The sequence below is a fragment of the Oryx dammah genome, unplaced genomic scaffold (assembly GCF_014754425.2).
Source record: "Oryx dammah isolate SB20612 unplaced genomic scaffold, SCBI_Odam_1.1 HiC_scaffold_29, whole genome shotgun sequence".
Lineage (NCBI taxonomy): Eukaryota > Metazoa > Chordata > Mammalia > Artiodactyla > Bovidae > Oryx > Oryx dammah.
In genome coordinates, this window is record NW_024070213.1 from 61,982,774 (window position 1) to 62,002,568 (window position 19,795).

The 19,795-nt window shown below is 50.1% G+C and overlaps 1 protein-coding gene across 1 annotated transcript; it reads right to left on the reverse strand.

The window, feature by feature from the left end:
- Nucleotides 1-219: 219 nt before the first annotated feature.
- AVIL (advillin) lies at nucleotides 220-19,774 on the reverse strand. The gene is made up of 20 exons (XM_040233104.1): nucleotides 18,907-19,774; nucleotides 16,356-16,440; nucleotides 14,995-15,069; nucleotides 14,041-14,237; nucleotides 12,530-12,638; nucleotides 12,327-12,437; nucleotides 11,884-12,086; nucleotides 11,326-11,404; nucleotides 11,099-11,197; nucleotides 10,279-10,432; nucleotides 10,076-10,176; nucleotides 9,449-9,586; nucleotides 9,180-9,338; nucleotides 8,052-8,231; nucleotides 6,270-6,415; nucleotides 6,018-6,162; nucleotides 4,418-4,606; nucleotides 3,779-3,847; nucleotides 2,563-2,679; nucleotides 220-816 (listed from the first exon to the last, which is right to left on the reverse strand). Exons 2-20 carry the CDS (start codon nucleotides 16,419-16,421, stop codon nucleotides 703-705), a joined length of 2,451 nt encoding a protein of 816 aa, XP_040089038.1. The 5' UTR covers nucleotides 16,422-16,440; nucleotides 18,907-19,774; the 3' UTR covers nucleotides 220-702.
- Between the last annotated feature and the right edge of the window lie 21 nt (nucleotides 19,775-19,795).

Sequence of the window (19,795 nt, forward strand, 5' to 3'; positions counted from 1 at the left end):
GTTGTGTGTCAAGGGCTTAGTTGCTCCATGGCACGTGGAATCTTCCCAGAGCAGGGATCGAACTCATGTCTCCTGCATCAGCAGGTGGATTCTTTACCACTGAGCCACTCTAGGGAAGCCCAGCAGTGCCTCTTGACTTCCCCAGTCCTGAGACATTTCTCTCATAGAACACAATAGTTACCCTAATAGGCAGACCCAAAATACTGAAAAGAACTCCCGTTTGTCCTTATAGATATCTTTATTTGAAAACTTTAAAACTTCTGGCACATACAGATTTAAGCATTTAGATTTTGACTTCAGGGTATATATGTGAATAACTCTGATGATTTGTGGGTTAAATAGAAAACACCAACCTTAAAATTTAAAACAAACTTAGGCCCTTGCCCCAGAATTAAGCACTTTAAACAATTTTTCTGTTCTCTTACTTTTGACTTCTCCAGATTTTCATGCAGTTTTAGCGTTTTCTGCTAAGGCTTCAGCCATAAGACCATAAAAATTTCAAAGTGAGCAGCTACCATTTTAGGTATATGACAACTAAGAAACGCAGGGATGAGAAAAATGGAGTACATGCTGTGATTGGTAGGCTCTACTATCTCTTCATTAAGTAGCTGGACGTTAGGCAGAAATTAGAGAAATTCTTTCCTGACATTGGCACTGTCTGCTCTCTTCTGGGATCTTGCAATAGGCAGATGCCTTCTTGCCTCAGAAAAGCCCCTTTTCTTTCTTCATCTGGAGCTGTTTCCAGCCAGGCAGAGCAGCAAACTGCCCTCTTGTGATGCCAAACACAGAAACAAAGTCCCGCTCAGAGAGGTAATTCTAAGAGAGAAAACAAAGTTTCTAGTTAGAAGACCTGGCACCTGTCAGTGTTAATGGGGTGGGGGCAGAGGGGCCAAGAGATAGTCCCAAGTAGTTTCTTGAAAGGGGAAGTAGAATAGATTTTTCAGAGAGTCTGTGTTTGACTTAAATTATTCATTGGCGAGCTCTTCAGCTTGTGGAATCCCACCGTGGCCTGTGGAAGCGCTGACTGGGTTCACTGCACTTGCAGTCCCACCTGGCACCAGTCTCTTGCCAGAAGGACAAGAAATGGGTTATATATTATGTATGAGTGCTAAACATTAGGTTTTGGCTGAATGGAGAGCTAAACTGAGTGAGTTTTCCTTGCCTTATGCCCTCATCTGCCATTTTTAATTAATGTTTTTCTTTTTTTATCTGCCATTTTTTATCCAGATGTTTTCCAATGCAGGATCAGGTGGATCTTGTTGAAAGCATAACATTCTAACATTTATTTATTAATGATTAATGAATATTTTCAGTCCAAGTAAAATTATTAAGGTATGGTTTCTGTTTTCAAGGAAGTTATAGCCCAGATACTTAAGAATTGGTTACATAAGACACTGTGGAAAATTTAGAGACCCTTCAAGTGAAAGTTGCTCAGCTGTATCTGACTTTTTGCAACGCCATGGACTGTATAGTCCATGGAATTCTCCAGGCAGAATACTGGAGTGCGTAGCCTTTCCCTTCTCCAGGTGATCTTCCCAACCCAGGGATTGAACCCAGGTCTCCTGCATCTCAGGTGGATTCTTTACCAGCTGAGCCACAGGGAAGCCCATGAATACTGGAGTGGATAGCCTATCCCTTCTCCAGCAGATCTTCCCTACCCAGGAATCAAACCGGGGGCAGGCAGATTCTTTACCAACTGAGCTATCAGGGAAGCCCAGAGACCCTTCAAGGGGAAAATACATTCATTCATTCAACATGACTGTTGAATAAATCAGCTGAAACGGAAGTTGTGCCTATGATATGCCGGTCACCGTTCAGGTGCTAAGAAGCTGAGAATATGATGGTGAACAGTACAGACAAGGCCCCTGCTTTTGAAGGTGTCAGGGAGTGGGGCAGACAGACAGTGAGTGACCAAGTACAAAAGGACTGTAGGGGCTGAGGGAGGCAGGGTCGGGGGGCCAGGGAAAGCCTTCCTGGGGAGGTGACCCTGCAGCTGTGACCTAAACAATGAGGCGGACCTGGCTCTCTGATGATCTGGGAGAGAGGTTTTTTCAGGCAGGAGCAGTAGCCAGCAGAAAGGCTCACGTTTGAGGGACAGAAAAACAGCAACTGGCTAAAGGGCTGTAAGTGAAGACAGTAGTGGCCTGTAAGACTAAATCAGAGGTGGGTAGGGGCCAGGTTGTATAGGGCCTTGGAGGCCATTACAGGGACTCTGGATTCTAGGTGCAGTGGGAAGCCACTCGAGGTGTGTTAAACAGAAGAGTATCATCTGCTGTAAAAGCCCATTGGTTGTTATATGGGGATCAGATTGTAGGGACAGAGGTGGAAACTCACTGGGGGCCTATGGCAGTGGTCCATGATGGCTGGCCATACTGGCAGCAGAGAGATGGAGAGCAGTGGGTGGCAGCTAGCTGATGGGTTGATGTGGGAGGTGAGGAATCAAGGAGCCCTGGGTTTCTGGCTTGAGCTCCTGGGTAGGTCAGATGTCTACTGAGTGTTTACAGTGTTGGCCATACTCCGAGATGGTGCTTATGCAAAGCTCCGCTCATGTCAGTCACTCACCTCCTTTTTGGCAGGGTTCACATCCTCTGGCAACTCCTGACTCTGATTTTTCAACAGAACTTCTAGGGGGTAATATTTTGGCTCAGAATTCAGGGGAAGGGTTGTATCCCTCATATCCTAGGGAAGATAAGAATGTAGACACAATAAAAGACCACTCAGGTCTGTGCAATTGAAGTTCTGTGTTTATAACATTTTTTTTTTTAACCACTTTACGCTTTATAATCATCTTTTAGAACAGTGGTCCCCAACACTGGCTGCATGTCAGAGTCATCTGGAAATCTAAAATATTTTAGTTTGGGGGTTCTTGGGAAGCTGATTCAGTGAGTCTAAGGTAAATCCTGTATCGTCAGTTGGCATAAATGTTTTGCATAAATCTCACTTAAATACTGTGATCGCATCCCTTTTCTTGGTACTTTTACTTGGGCTCTACATTTCTGGCCTTCAGATGATTTCAAATTGAAGTCATACTTCTCTTAAATACATTTTAAAGATGCTACATTGCCATGAGTTTTGAAATCTTGAGTTTTTAGAGCACAGACAACAAAATGCCAGATGGTTTGGACAGTGGTGCTGTGCACTGTCCTGATGTTAAAAAGCTGTTGGATTCTTGGCCAGGAGCTCCACTTTTGGAGGCCGTTAAAACAGGGGTAATGGCCTGAGTTTCTGTGGATGCCACTGTCAGAAACTAACAGTGTCACCTGGGTTGAAGTGAAGTGAGCTCACTCAGCCGTGTCTGACTCTTTGCTACCCCACGGACTGTAGCCCACCAGGCTCTTCCATGGGATTCTCCAGGTAAGGATACTGGAGTGGGTTGCCATTTCCTTCTCCAGGGGAACTTCCCGACCCAGGGGTCGAACCCAGGTCACCCGCATCGCATGCAGGCGCTTTACCCTCTGAGCCACCAGGGAAGCCCCACCTGGGTTAGAAGCTTGTTATTTCTGAAAAATACTACTAGTAAATTTAATCTCTCCTGAGTGACAGAGTTGAATATTCGATTTGGTAACAGCAAGTCTGTTCTAAATTCTGGAAGGCAGTAAAATAAGGAACTCGGCTCTGAAGCCTGCTTTTTCTACCAATTAAAACAATCTCCACATCAGATTAGACCGTCAGAGTGACACTGCGAAGGACGTGATAGGGTTTCGGCCATGCTGTGTCTAGCATCTGCTGTTTCTTTCTGGCGCGGGTTGCCTGTGAATAGCTCCTCCAAGAAACTCACAGCAGTGATTCTTGTGATGGCAGCAGCGTCTCCCAGCTCCTCTTTTAACTGTTCATATGATTTCGCTGCCTGGAAAGAAGAGAGAGAAAACACAGGATGAGATGCTGCTTGTAGTGGAGGGACGTCTCAGGTCTGGTCTAAAACCCTTGAGAGAAGCAAAACAGCCAGGGGACAGAAAACATTTCAGAGAGAGGCAGGAAGGGACTTAAACATGATTGCACTTTTTGCTGGTGGCTCCTCAATGTTCCATACTAAGAGCAGTTGACTAGGAGTCAGAAAACCTGGCTTCTTCCTACTGGTTGTGACTGTAGACAAGTAACTTCTCCTCTGAGCTTCCTCATTTGTAACACAGGCAACAATGTTCCCCTGGCTATCAGGATGTAATGTGTGTGGACAGACTTCACAAACTTTACTACTTATCACGTTGCCTGTTCCTGAGGCAAGCTGTGAATTTGCTGACTAAACTTAACTGCTGTGCAGGGTGCGAAAGAGAAGGAAGGTGAAAACAGGAGAGGGGAGAAGGGAGTGGGGAGGTACAGTCCTGGGTCGACTCGGCCCTCGAGTACCCTGCCATCCTTCTGAGCTGTCAGTGCTGAGCACCCTGGCAGTAAGAACATCTCCCTGCTTCTCTGTCCTTACGCTCCAAATGTGAGGGTCCCAGGCCAGGAACCAGCCTGTGAAGATGGGAGGCTCGAACCCCTGTTTAACGATCAGGATCGTTGTGCCGGTGTCTCGGCCACTGGGGTGAGTGTGCAGGTACTCCTGGGCGGTAGACAGAGCACTCTCCTTCTCTGCGGCATTGGCCTCAGCCCCGATCCACAGGAAGACCTGTTGTCGTAGAGACTGTTCGTTACTGCGCTCACTCGTGCCAAAGCTAGATAGTACGCGCTGCCCCGTCTTTCCCCGCCAGCAGTTCACAGCCTCAGCAGAGCAAAGTTTTTCTCAGATTTGTTTTGATTTGTGTATCTCCCACATCTACATCTCCAGTCCTGAACTCTCTGAACGTCAGCTTCCTGAATCCAGCTGCTTGCAAAACATCTCCTCTTGGCTGTCTCCAAGCACCTCAAGTTTAACACCCCCAACATGTAGCTCTTTTCTAAACTTGTATCTGTGTCTCCATTCTTGGGGAATGGTGCCCATTCAGTCACCCAAGGCGGCAGCCTGGGAGTCATCCTGAATGCCGTCTGTGTCACCAGGACTGAGCTAGTTTGCCTCGCATGCTTTTGTCAGATCTGTCGCCATCCATCCGGCTCTGCTCCACTGCTTCTGTGTGGGCCAGCAGCAGCTCTTTCTGGACTAGGACCATGGTGTGCTGACGGGCCCCCAACGTATAGTCTTCCTTTTTCTCACACCCCCTCCCTCCTCGCCTACACTGGCCAGAGTGAGTGATTTAAAGCACAGTCTGACCATGTCACTCACCTGCTTAAATTTCAGTAGCTTTCCAGGGTAAGTTCCAAACTTCTTGACTTGGTTGGTAAGGTACATACCTACTTCTTTAGCTTCACCTCTAGGGCACTCTTTAACTCTGTCTTATACTCTGATAATACACTTTGTAATTCTCTATATACTAGACTATTTCCTGCCTTCTTTTGCCTGGAATGGCTTCTTTACCTGGTTTATACCTGTTTCTCCTTGGAGTCTGGGAGCCATCTCCTCCAGAGAGTCTTCTCTGAGCCCCTGAACTGTGTTGAATACTCCTAATTTGTGCTCCCGAGGCACTTCATACGTACATCCATCACAGTAAAATGATGATTCTACGTCCGGTCTCCACCCTCCGTCAGCCTGTAGACTCTGAGAGTGGGGTGGGGCCCTTTGCCTTAGTGACACCACACCCAGCACAGTGATTAGAAAGGAAGAGGTGTCGGGATGTGGCGGAAGGGTGGCCTTGAAGATGTCCCCTTTTATCCCTTTATTCCCCCAAAGGCCCATATCTCCAGGTGTGGAGCCTGCTGCTCTTGGTCCTGAGAGAATGGAGTGTGTGACAGGTAGGATGGCGTGATTTTCGCAGAGCATGGTGGGGAAACTCCCAGGATGGTGAGTTTTAAACAACATTCTATTCTCTCCAACCCTGGCAAAAAAGCACGCTCTCCCTTCGGTCACCACTGACAATTGTTTGATTGACTTGGGGATGTTCCAGGGCTACCCTAGCTTAACTGGGGTTTGGGGGAGAGATACTATACAAAAAATAGACTAAAGCTTGAGGATGTCATTCGTTCCAAGCTCTCCGGCTGTGTCTTACCTGGTCCCAGGTATCCAGGAGCATCACGTCACCTGGGTTCAGGTCATCCTGGGTGAAGTCTATGATCTCAGTGACAGTGAACCGGCCAGTCTTATTGGAACATTCAAAGAGACGAGACTGGACATCTAGGATCTCCTGCTGTAGTCTGCAATACAGTCCATGTAGAGGAGCTGAGCTGCTTGGAAATCACCTGCAGTTCACCAGTCTGGGAGGCAGGGGGAGCCAAACGGAGGGGATGCTGTGGTCCTGTACCTTTTGTGACTGGCGTAGGGAGTTTTCCCTCCCAGCAGGTCCCAGAACTCAGCTGGCTCCTGGCCCTCGGCCACTGTGTTCTCAGTACCGTCGCAGAGAAGTCCGGCCAGCTCTTTAGCCATCGCCCGCTCATCCCCACTAGACCCCTGAGAACGGGGTGGCGAGAATACAGATGTTAGTCACACACAGGCACATTGATGTGGGAATAAAGTGCTTTAGACTAATAACTCAGTGTAGAAGGAAATGGCACCCCACTCCAGTGTTCTTGCCTGGAGAATCCCAGGGACGGGGGAGCCTGGTGGGCTGCTGTCTATGGGGTCACACAGAGTCGGACACGACTGAAGCGACTTAGCAGCAGCAGTAGCAGCCAGGATTAGTTACCAAGCCAAAAGACCTCAGGACAGGGAGATAGACGGGTTTGTTCTGGTGCTTGGAAGGGCGGAGGCAGGGGTGGGGGGCTGGGTGGGAGGCTGGGGGGGTGGTGGGAGGCTTAGGGGGTGGGGGTGGGTGGGAAGGAGGAAAACAGTGTGGAAACAAAGGACAGGACTAGACTCTGAAATGCTCAGTGGGTATTGAGAGGTCACTTTTGTTTTACCTTCAGTTGGAATTTTAGCACCTACTTTTGATTTTTTTTAAGAAAAAAATTAAACTTATTTTTAAAATTATATACAGGAAAATTCACCCTTTCTGCCATAGAGTTCTATGACCCTTGACAAATGCATAGAATCATGCTACCACCACCACAACAAAAACAGAGAAGTTGTCTCACCTCTGCAAAGCTTCCCTCAGACCACCCGTGCCTTTGTAGTCAAACCCTCCCTGAATCCTTAGCCTCTGGCAACCAGGGATCTGTTCTCCATCACTACAGTTTTGCCTCTTCCAGAACCTGGTAAATGGAGTCCTACACTGTGTGGCCTTTGAGTCTAGCTTCTTTCACTTAGCATAATGCATTCGAGATTCTTCCTTGCAGCTGTGGGTGTTCTGTAGCTGAGTAGTATTCCATTCCAATTGTGTGGAGGCCCCACTGCTTGCTTATCCATCCTCCAGTTGATCTGCTTCCAGTTTTTGACAATTACAAATAAAGGTGCTATTAAACATTTCTGTATAGATTTTTGTGTGAAGGTAGTTTTTTCACATGGGTACATACCCAGGAATGGGCTCATACAATAAGTATATGTTTTATAAGAAACTGTCAAATTGTTTTCTAAGGTCATATTTGCATTTTCACCTGCAGTGTGTGAGAATTCCTATTGCTTTTTGTCACCAGCACTAGATATTATCAGTTTTTTAGTCGTTACTCATAGGTGTGTAGTGGTATCTCATTGGGGTTTCTATTTGCATTTCCCTAATGACTATTAATATTGAGCATCTTTTCCTATTCTGTTCTCTTTTGTAAAACAGTTCTAGTGCTTTTCAGTGCATGAAATCTGAATTGACAAACATCATATTTTTAGTGTTCTTTTGTTCAGTGTTAATGCCTGTCCTATTACAGTGCATCACACTGGTGTGGAAAGATTGACTTTTCCATCCTGCATCCAGCCTCCATGTGTTTAGCTGTTTATGGAGGGTCTCCTGGGTGTGAGCAGTGCCATTATTGAGTGTGTAACTGGAGGCCTAATTGTGAGGAACACTGCTGGTCCCTTTGAAGAATCTTTAGGAAAAGACTCCTCTTTTTGAGGACTGCTCCAGCCTACTCTAAGTTCCTTTGCCCTTGCTGACCAGAGGGTGGGTGCAGGGCTGGGAGCCAAGGCATGGGTGTGACTGCTGGGCCAGCCATCCTACCTTGCCAAACCACAGGTAGTGCTCTGCTTGCGTCCGCAGCAGAAAGACATCATTGGAGTTTAGGGAGGAGGTGAAGGCTGGGACTTCCACTGCTTTGGTGTTATATTTGTTATGTCCTTGAATCTGGAAGAGTCTTACTGGAGGATCCGGCTCAGCATTTCCCTTCCTAGAAGTCCCACCCTAGAGAGAAAAAGAAAAGCAGAATCTAGATCTAAGGTATGCCGTGTGAGCTGAGCACTGCGCCAGCGCTGTGGAGAACAGGGCTATATCTGACACCATTTTTGCCCTCAAGGAGCTTCTCAGCCAACTGAGACAGGTCGAGGTGAGCCGGAGTTATGGTACCAACAGTGTTAGCTTTCAGGGGACTTCCCTGGTTGTCCAGCAGCTAAGACTCTGTGCTCCTAGTGCAGGGGGCCCAGCTTCAATCCCTGGTCAGAGAACTAGATCCCACATACCATAGCTAAGACCCTCTGCAGCCAAAGAAATAAATATTTTTAAGAAATGGTGTTAGCTTTCATTCTGAGACCTGGGTCATATGCCAGGCTCTTTTCTGGTGCCTTGGCTATATCATTTTATTGATCCTCATAATAACTCTGTGAAGTGGGTATTATTATCCCACAGTGCAGGTGAGGAAACTGAGGCTCAGAAAACTGGCTAATCAATGACAAGACTAGGGCTTGACCACACACTTGTGTATGTCAAGCGTGTGACATCATACAGTCCTGATGGTGCTTCAGCCAAGGCCTTCTGGAAGACGTGGGACTGGAGTCTGAAGGGGCACAACGGCTGGAGGAGGCAGACAGGACGATAGAGCGCATGTGAGGTCTAAAGAGGAGACCCACCTGACTGGAGTGGAGTGTGGAGGTCAGGGAGCTGAGGCTGATGCCCCTGCACAGGTAATATGGATCAGATTATACAAGACCTTGAACATGAACTAGGCAGGGGTGTGGACTTGAAGCCCTAGGCAGTCGGGATACACTTCAGTGTCTTAGAGAGATTCACCCCCTTCTCGTCTGTGTCCACCCCAAGCCCCACTCTCCACCCCTCCTCTCCTCTACTGTAGCTCCCTGCTGACCTGCTGGTTCTGAGCATTCTGCTTCTGGTGGAATTTTACCTAAGGTTTCTCACCTCAAAGATGACCAGCTTTCCTTTGAAGATGGCCATGAAGTGGCGCGGCTCCTTCCCCATGGTGACCCGAACCTGCATGGGGGCCCCTTCAAACTGCTGGTCCACCTCTACTGCCTGATATGCTGAGGCTGCCAGCTCATCCTGTGAGGCGTGGCGGCCCTGCAGGGGTGAGAGGGGTGCAGTGGGGCCCTGCCACCTCCCCCATCCCCCCAGCTCAGTGGCCAGAGGAAGCACCAGGATCCAGAGCTAAGAGCCTGCCCCAGGCCTACCTGCCAGATATACAGGATGTAATGAGGCTTCCCATGCATCTCGTATGTATAGAGAACCAGATAGCAGTCTCCCCCGTAAAAGAAGCCATACCACTGGTGCTCCACGGGCACCAGCTCCAGGTTTTCTATCCTCCAGACCTGGGCATAGAAGGAGACACAGTTCCCCAGAGATGGGGGGGAGTCCTCTTTGAACAAACAGCCATCTGGAGGGAACTGGGCCATGCTGAGCAGAGAATCCAGGTGGATGAGGCACAAAGGTCCATTCACAGTACCCCTTATCCTCTGCTGCTTCTTCCCAGTACTGAGGGCTTATCCCATTTGCATGATTTGAATCCGGAGAACTAGGTCATCCCTGGTCAGACGCACCCCCATCACAGCTCAGAGGTGATTTGAATGCGTCTGCCAGGTGAGCTGTTGACAGCACACTGGGGTGCCTACCTTTTCCTTCCCTGAAGAATGGTGGGAGAGCCCTGCAGACGCAGACACCTCTTAGGGAAGAGTCCCGAGGCCCCGGAGGTGACGAGGGAAGCAGAGGAGACACAGGATAATGTGTGCTCCTCTGCAGCAAAGCAGCCAGGAGAGCCGGTGCCCTGCCTGCCCTGGCACACGGATCACTGGGCTTATTACCTCAACTTTGCCATTGCCATCATCCACCATTCTTTCCTGGGCTGCCATCTCTGGTTTGGTGTGCAGCAGAGTTACATCAAATTTATCCTGGAAAACCTTTGCTGCAGAGAAGGGGTTGGGAGAAGCCAGGTGAGTGAAAAGCATTCGTGCCCGTCTTTCTAGAGACTCCCCACAATAAGAATACCATCTGGGGGCAGTCTTACCAACTTTACCCACGCTGAACGTTTTCCCCAGACCTGTGGTCTGTTCCTTCACTGTCCACTTCTGGAACAGCTGCTTGAACATGGCCGACTCAGCACCGTCATTGACGGTCTCCACGTTGGTGCTGCTGGGGTAGCCCTTCATCCTGATGAAATTCTGTGGGTACCCCCCACCCCCAAAGGGCAGGTCAGTCAGGGAATGCACTGGGTTCTTGGCTTGATTGGTAATTCACCCCTTTGAAGCCATTGGATAGGATTGTTTCCTTCTGGGAGTCAGAGTCAAATTCTAACCCACTTCTCTCTAGGGACCAAGCTAGCTGCCTCAAGGAGGGGACTGAATGGAACATTTTGGCGTTCCTTCATTGGTCATGATTATTACTGACTTTTTTTTTAATCCTCTGTAGTATATTCCTTCAGCACTTCTGTACTCTACTGACTTTGCATCACCTTCATTTGCTTTTTTTTTTTTTTTTCTTGGTAGATGCATCCTGCTTGGTTCAACTGCAGGAGGCTGCACAATAATGTCATAAGTTCCTTGAGGACAGGGCTGTTGATATGTGATATTGCCTTCAATAATAACAGCCACTTTTATTGGGCAGTTGTGTGTGCCAGTGTGTTTGAGTGCTTTACAAATGTTACTTAACCATCACAACAACCCCAGGAGGTAATGCTAGACCTGGATTTGAATCCCAGTTTGTCTGACTTTGAAGTCACGGATATAACTGCGATGTTTCGTGCTCCAGTGCCTAATACGGCTCTCCGAGCACCTCTGACGCTTTGTGGACAGACTTTTTGGATAATACTGCATGTCCATAGCTCCTACCAGGGCTTTAGACATGGCCATCTGTTTCTCAGCCTTTGTGGCTCCTCTTCCTTTCCACACATAGATCTTGGTTCCACTTTGGTCCAGGAGGTAGCAGTCCTGAAGCAGATGGCCAGGGACAAAAGTGGTTACTGCTGCCCGAGACCATAAGGAAGGCCTCTCTGTGCGGCCTGCCTCTGAAGCCAGGTCCAGCTACCCCAAGCCAAGCCCACCCAAGTGCTACTCACATCAGGGTTCAGTAAGTCCTGGACCAGAGGTCTCGTCGCTACCTCTGTGACCACCAGCTGTCCAGATGAATCTGAGACACTGAAGAAGGGGAGAAGTTAGCCTGTACCTTCCCTTCTACAACGCATCATGTGGTCAGTTTGCTATTTCCTGCCTTGGTCTTAGGATGGAGTTTCAGGGTAGAGTTTGACTTCTTGCGACAGGCATGGCTTGAGTGCGGACTGGGATCTGATGGACACTGTTGTCTGGGGGAGACTTCTGTGTATCTCTTTCCTGAATATTATCTCTACCCTGCCCCTGACATTATCCTGTCCACACCCCTGGGATGCATAGACCTGAGTCAAGGAACATTCTCTCCCAGAGACCAGGAATCATTGCTAACAAGAGCAGACAGTAGCTGCTCAGGGAACAAGTTCCTTGTAGAAGCTGCATTCGAAGAAGGACTGAAAGAAACCCAGGCGCCTGCACCTCAAATGGAGCCAAGCAGAAGTGCATGTTTCTCTGGGGGCTACCTTCTCCTGACCCCAGGTTCCAACCAGCAGCCAGCCTTAGCTACTCACTGATACAACGTGATGTTTGATTTCTGCTGCTGATCTATGACCTCATCTGGGACTGCCGGTTGGATAATGGAGCGCCGGCCGAGGGTGTCCTGAAGGACCTTCATCAGCTCCGGGCTGGCTGCCTCCTTGTCTCCCTCGATCACTCCTATCTCAGCACGGCCCCCTCGCTCCCTGTCCCGAATATCCTTTGCCAGAAGCATCGCCTGTAAAGAAGGCCAGGGATGCCCTCAGTTCCAAGAGAAACAGCCTGGATCCAAGACACAGGGGTTACCCTGATGCTGAGGAACCCCAGGCTGAGTCGCAGCCTCAGTCATGTGGCCTGTCTCTGAAACAGATGCTGCTCAAAGGCAGGCATCTGGCTGGAAGGGCAGGAAAGAGCCAGCCCAGAAAGAAGAAGGAAAGAGTAGCTGGGGGAAAGGAGGGGCCGACTGCATGGGCCACACCTTCAGGCGCTCCCCACTGTTGCTCTCCGGGCCGTTCCACTGGATGATGACCTTCCCAAGATCCAGCAGGAAGACATCCCCTCGGTTAAAACTGTCCCAGCTCATTTCCACCTGCAGAGAAGAGGTAGACGTCAGGCAGAAGGAATTCCTGGGTGCCAGGCGGAGAGGCTTCAGGCCCAGGACAGATAGGGGGCAGGACTCACCTCAGTGGCCCGGATGTTTCTCTTCCCCTTCACGTGCAGCAGCCGCTTCACGTCGTAGGTGTTGGTCTCCACGTGCTTCATCCCAGAGGCCACACCCCCCTTCTTGTAGCTGAGGGAATAACCGTTGCGTTATTTACTGAGAACCTGGTGTGTGCCAGGTCCTGGGGAGAGAGTGGTGGGCCACACAGAGGCAGCCTTTGCCCACACAGGTGATGACGGTAAATGAGCAAGGCAAACACTGATGCTGGTCACCTATGCCACAGAGCTGCCCTCAGTGGAGGGCTTTTTGACAGAACATTTGGGGCTGTCTTCTCTGGAGGACTGACATTTGAGTTGAGATATTAAGAGTAGGAACCAACCACCAGAGGACTAGATCTCCAGACAGAGGAGGGATCGAGTCCCCACGGCATGGAAGAGCTTGTTTTGTTTTGTTCTTGAAGCTGAACATCATGTGTGTTGGGGGAGGGGCACAAGTCATCTCCCTGTGGCCTGAAGACCAACTCTCTCCAGGAAACCACTCTCCTGCCTCTGGGTCTCACCCCAACCCAGCTTCCTCTAGGCATCCCACATGTGAAGGGCACCCAGAAAGCCCCCGGGAGCAGAGGGCCTCTGTTGCTGTGTTCCCTGGTGACTCAGCAGACTGCTCTGTGCCCAGTGGGTCCTCAGTGAGGACTGCTCACCTGCAAGAAGCTGGCCTTTGACCAGCCTCAGAACTCTTGAGCTCCTTGAGATTGACAACAAAAGAATTCTAAGTATAAATGTTGTCAATCTCAAGTGTAAAGTTTGGAGGTGATCAAACTCCTCAGCTCATGGAAGGCTGTCTGTCATCACTGGCCTTTACAAGACCCCTATCTTGAAGTGTTTATGTGTTCCCTTTTATCTGCAAACCCTCCCCTCCCCGCCTTTTTCTCCCCACCATAGGCATCCGTTCTAACCATTTAACATCTATCTTTTATTTTCATTCTGGTAAACGTGGCCTGTTGTTTTGTGCTTATGTTATTTTTTACAAATAGGAATTGGCATTCTCTTCTCTATTTCAAGCCTGTTTCTTCCTGTGTTCCTTAAGCCCAGTGTTTTTAAGGTGTGTCCACAGGTCAGATGTGTCTTAATGTGACGGCATGGTACTCCGTGCTGTCTCGGAGTGTTTCTCCTGTTTAGTCTCCCTGGGGGAGGCACGCCCCACTGCCCGCAGCTTCTCACCACCACTAATACCACTATGAACATTCTGGCTCCCGTGCCCTTGTGGACCTGGGAACTGCCCCAGTGGCAGTAGCAGACTGCCCTCCAGAACACTGGGCCAGTCCTCACTCCCACCAGCAGGGCTCCAGGCCCATCTCCCCACAGCCTTGCCAACACTCAGCAGCACCCAGCTCTCTAACTTACACTGGTGGAAAGGACAGCTTTGCTTTGATTCGCATTGCTCTGATTACTTTCTTCACATACTTTTTAGCCTTTGGGTTTCCTCTTTAGTGGACCACATCTACGTCGTTGCTGTGTGCCCAGCTACTCACATGATGCCCTGCTTGAAGTATCCGCGGAAGGTGTCAGACTCGTGGTACTGGACTTCCCGGTGCTGAACAGGGCTGCCCCCCAGGTAGTCGTCCAGCTGCGTAGTGTAGATGGCTGCACAGCTCTGTTCATCCTGGGAGGAGTCCTTCCCAATCCAGAAGTGAATGTCTTGGGAGAGGAGGCTGCCCACTCTCCGGGTCTGGGGTGTAGTCAGAGATTGGCTCAGGGGCCGGTTTGCCCCTCTGGCCTAGGAAGGTAGCTGCCTAGGGTGACTTATGTCCCATTCTCGGCAGGCTCGGGCCTCTGTGTCCTGCTCTGCAGTCTCTTCCTCCCTGCAGTGGCCCCTGGGCAGACCTATTCCGTGACTCAAGCCCTAGCAGCCTGAGTCCCTCCCTACATTTGAGGAATACTGACAGCTTACTGTCCTCCACATAAGCAGAGGTGGGAAGATCTTGCCAGGTTGGACTGCAGGCAAGAGTTCTCTTGTTGCTCATTTGCACCCCTGCACTCTCACAGCTGTATAGAGCTGCTGTCTGCCAGTGTGGCTCTGTCAGCACCATCCATGTGCGAGACTGTTCCCTCGGCTAGGTGAGCACTTTGAGGCCAGAGATGGCCCTGTGTCCACCTGGCCTTCCTCCACAGCACTGTAATCTGGGGTCTGGGCCCAGGAGGCCGAAGCCTAGCTATGGGCCATGTGCTGAGGTTCAGACTGAGGGCCACCCCCCCCACCCCACCACCCCACCCCCGCTGACTCTGATGCAAAATTTAAAACTCTGGTCTAAGCACAGCCTTTGATAGTCAAACTGGAAGCCTGTCCCATGCAACAGCGAGGAAGAATCAAGACGGATACCAGAGGCCTGATTAACTTTGTGGGCAGATCTCCCAGGGAAGCCCTGGAACTGGCTCTCTGGGGAGGAGCTTGTGAGAATCAGAGGAGAGGGCGGGACAGTGCTCACCGAGAGGATGACGTAGCAGTCTCCCTCGTAGAAGTTGCCGTGGGCACTCAGGGGGACCAGCGCCAGCTCCATTTTCTGGAAGGACAGGGGTGTGGATAAGCTACATTCCTTCCCCCTTGCCCCCCAAGCCTCCTCCCTCCGCGCTATTATTTGGCACAGGTGACAGGGCTGGGGAGTGGGTGGAAAGGTAGGGAGATGTCCCCAAGGGGGCATGGCGGCCGGCCCCAGGATGAGCGCACATCCCTCCGCCTTCTGCTGAGCTCCGCCTGCACAGCCCTGGGTCTGTCCTCCTCCCACCACCTGCCTGGTCTCATCTCGCTACACTGAGGAATCTGGTGAGCCCCCTCAGTCCTATGCAGCTGGGTGTAAGCCCTCAAGGAAGAGCCTCAAGTCTCTGAGCCGAAGCACCAGTGTCTCTAGCACTGACTCCATCCACCCAGCGCTGGCCCAGGTCTGAGAATGGAGTGGAATACCCGGATTCTGTGAGGCTCTGGGGGCTGAGGGCTGGCTGTGTGCAGGTTCCATGCTCAGGGCTCCTGTCTGGAGTCTGGATTTGAGTTCTGATGCATCTGTCATAGCATGTCTGGCTCTTCCCAGGAGAGCCATTCATGTGGCCTCAGATGGGGACTTTCATCACTGTCTCCAAGGAGGTAAACCTGCGGTCCTATGTGAGTATATTCTATGTAAAATATGTGTGTCAAATGTGAAAATGTTAAATATCCCACAGTTTGTGTAACTTTTTGTTCCTATTAGTTTAATTCACAGGGAGCCTTAAAAGCAGTGGGAGTGCCTGGCTCTGAGCAGCTTGCTAGGCAGCTGTGACCCCTCCTGTGGACAATAGTGAGGTGGGCATCTCCTCTGGTTTTATGCAGCAGTCCCTCACTAGGCTCAGAGCAGGGAGGAGGAGGTGAGGCTTTCTGGGCCAGGACGGTTCCCAGCTACAGACTGGTGGTGCTCCAGGTCAGCCAGAGGGGCTCAAGCCGGAGTAGAAGGGATGAGCAGGGCCCCAGCTATGGTGTACCCAAACCTCCTCCTACTTTGCAGGAGCCAGAGTGCCCCGCGCAAGACAGGTTCCATTGTCCTGACTAGAGCAGCCAGTAGTCTCGGGGCTCTCTGGGTGGCCCGGGCCCCACCCATCTCTCCAGGGCATTTACTGGAAGTGCAGATGGCTGGATAAAGGGCCAGCTTATTTATGCTTGGAGCCCTGCTCCCAAAGTGAAGAGCATTTCTTCCACTTCACCTGCCCGCTCTGTGCAAGGATAGGAGACTGTGTTCTTTAGCGCTGCCTCTCACTGCTGCCGAGCCACTAGCAGGAGACTCAGTGTGGGGGACCTTCGGCAGCCCCTTCCAGCCCAGCTCACCTCGATTCTCCAGGTGATGACCCCAGGGTCGTTGCCCACAGCCCGGAAGGCACTGCTCAGAGACATGGTGCTTGTCTTCCTGGGACTGAAACATCACAGACAAGTGAGGAGATGACGCCTCTCAGAGCAGGCACTCGGCCCGCTTTCCTCCTAAGTCACTTCCCAATCTCTTGTCAGCCATCCGGCCACGTCCTCATGGCGCATCCCTGCACTGTCGTCTCACAGTGATGTGGGAAATGACTTGTCCAAGCTCACGTCGTAAGCCTGGCTGACCCGGCGGGGAGGTGGTGGGGGGTGGTGCCCATCGGAAGTTCTGCTTTGCCCTTGCCACGGAACCAAAGGGGTGACAAATGTGTTAAACCCTCTGTTGACTGACTTTATTTCTCTCATTTAATTCTCATAATTTGAATATATTTCCTTCATCTTACATTGTGGGAAAATTGAGGTTCAGAGAGGTTAAATAATTTGCTCAATATCACTAGAAAGAAATCCCTCCCTGATCTTAAAATCTCTGTTCTAATTACTCTGAGGTACTGCAACCCTTCCTAACTTACCTAAATCCAGTGGCCCACAGGGCTGAAAAGCTTACATCAGAGTATTTCCAAACTGAGTTTCTTTCTCTCGTTCTTATTCCAGTTCTCCCAGACTCTTTGCTTGGCAGGTCCTCTTCACAGTCCATTCTTTGGGCTTTCAATTACCAGACTTTTTAAAGTAAACCATCCTTAAACTATCCCATCCTGCTTTTGTCATATGACTGATATATTCCCTGTGCCTCACAGAAGAAAAGGGAAAGTAAAATGGCAGAGCTGGGACATAGAATTCAGGGGGTGGACTTTCCTGGCAGTCCACCACTTAAGACTCTGGGATTTCCAATGCAGGGGGTGGTGGGTTGGATCTCTGGTTGGAGTACTAAGAGTTCGGGGTGCCAGCAGGGACAGGTGGGCGTGGCCTGTGGACAGATCCTCCCCCCGCCCACAGATCCAGCCAGTGGTGCAGTGGCCTCCCCCAGGCAGGGTGTGGAGAGACGGAGAGGGAAAGAGAAGTGCGCATGGGGCACCATCTCTATTCGAGGCGCGTCTAGGGTTATCAAGCACCTACACATGGCCATGGTCACACAGCTTTTACATAATGAAGATTCCTGTCCGGTTCTTGCTCTCAAGGGGCCTGCAATCTCGTGATACACAGTAACTGATGAATGCTCTCACAGGCAAAGGTGAAGGATGGGCTTGACTGATTCATTAATACATAGGAAAAGGAAAAAACAAAAACCAAACACCCTGAAAGATCTGTCTGGGATTTTGCTGTGAAAGTGTTAAGTCACTCAGCTGTGTCTGACTCTTTGTGACTCCATGGACTGTAGCCCACCAGGCTCCTCATCCATGGAATTCTCCAGGCAAGAATACTGGAGTGGGTAGCCATTCCCTTCTCCGGGGCATCTCCCTGACCCAGGGATCGATCCCGGGTCTTCTGCATTGCAGGCCATCTGAGCCTGCAGCCTCTTTACCATCTAAGCCACCAGGAAAGCCTGGGGTTTGGCTATTTGGAAGCATATTGTGCTTGTTAGGAGGAGCATGTCTGGCCATTCTTTTCTTGAGCCTTGGTAGATGAACCTAGGTTTGGGTATGTGCCATTATCTAGTATGGACATTGGTAAAACAAAAAAAGAGAAACAAAAACCTCCCTTTGTCTACTGCTGTAGTGGCCTAAAGCAGAGCAATGATGCGGAGCAGTCAATGTTTGAGGATTTAATTTAATAACTGGCACTGCCCCGCCCTGTGCTGCTTGGAACTGCTGGGTAATATTTGTTCAGGTTTTCTGCAGATCCTAGAGTTCAGTCACTAAAGGCAAATGCCGTGACCCAACTAGGGGAAGGGGATAAAGACCAATTCGTTCCTGGGAGAGAGCTAAGTGTAAACCTGCTAAAAGTCAAACAAGCGGTCACTAATTAGGACTGTGAGTCCAGGGGCCAAAAGTGGTCCCAATCCCCAACAGGGACTTAGCAATGAAGACACTCGCTGGGCCAGGAGCCCTGAAATGCAGGACGGGACATGCTCAGAGAAGGAACTTTGCCGTACTGGGACACCTAGAAGGCGTGATTCCCGTCTGTGACACCGAAGTCTCCCAAAGCGTCTCTCCGTCCCTCCTCAACTCCTAATTTATTAACTTAGTATCCTTTGACACTACCGCTGGGTGGGGTGCAGTTTTGAAATCCCAGGTTGAAGGTAGTGGCCCTTAATTCCTATCAACACTCTTATGAACGGACCCCAAGTAGAGGGAGCTGGTTTTCGTTTATGCCTTGCTCTGCACCATCTATTTGAGCTGGGGTGTTCTCTTTCTTAGCTTTTGAAAATGTGCCTTAATGTTTAGGGATCTCTTAAAAATTACCTCAACTTCTCAGCAGGAAGTCTGCAAAACTGACAAGCTCCTGGTTCAATCCTCTAAAAGCCTTGTCCAAGAAGACAAGGCCAAGGAAATTTCAATGTCTTCTCCTTTCTTTCTAGTCTAGTAAAATTGCTCTACTGACATACACCCATAAACCAAAGAGAACTTACCTTGCCTTCTCTCACCAGTCTTCCCAGTTTTCTTGCAGCGGGTAAGCAGTGTTGAGGAACCACCCAATGCAGGAGGCTCCAGGCCCTGCTGCTTTCTCTTAATAATGGCTGTGCAGACACTGGGTTTTATTTGCTTGGGTTTGCATCTTAACCGCATTTTCCTAGTCCTGGCCAATCACAGCCAACCTAGCCCTGGGCTTGACTTATTCAAACCAGAGGGAAAGCTTTATCTGTTCCTATTCAAAACAGCAAAAATAAGAGCAGACTTTTAAAGGCTTCTTTTTAACTCCAGTTCCACGCCCTGATCTAATTGATTTTTTAAAAGTGCAGTCCATCAATAATGCAGGAAAGAGGGTGGGAGGATATGAAATTTGCCATCCTGTAGATATGAATGCATTACACTGATGACAGGAGGCAGGGCTGGGCCGCCGGCTGAGCCCCTGGGATGTCCAGGCTGGCAAGCCCCTCCCCCAGAAGCTTCTGGGCATTTCTCGGAGGTGAAGTCTGGGTGAAGGGCCTACAGTGCGTTATCAGGTCATCCTGTTTTGTCCCTTGGGGGGTCATATGGCAGTCCAATCAAAATCTGAGTGCTTACTAGGTGCAGGAACCACTGTTGAGTTTCAGGGCTCCTGGTCTGGGAAAACCAGTAAGGGGCACAGAAGGAAGACTCTACGTCCCTAAGTCCCTCCGGGGCTTCTGGTTCCTCACCAGAAGTCAATAGGACACCAAGCATATGCTTATTAAGCACCTGGAGGGAATGGGGATGGTTCCACCCGGGGGCCAGGGAAGAGCTAATGGAGCCCGACTTCTATGACCTTGGGCAGAATCCCTGTGCTGAGTCCACAGTTGGTCTCCCAGCCTGGGCATTCCGACCTCGTAATGACAGAGG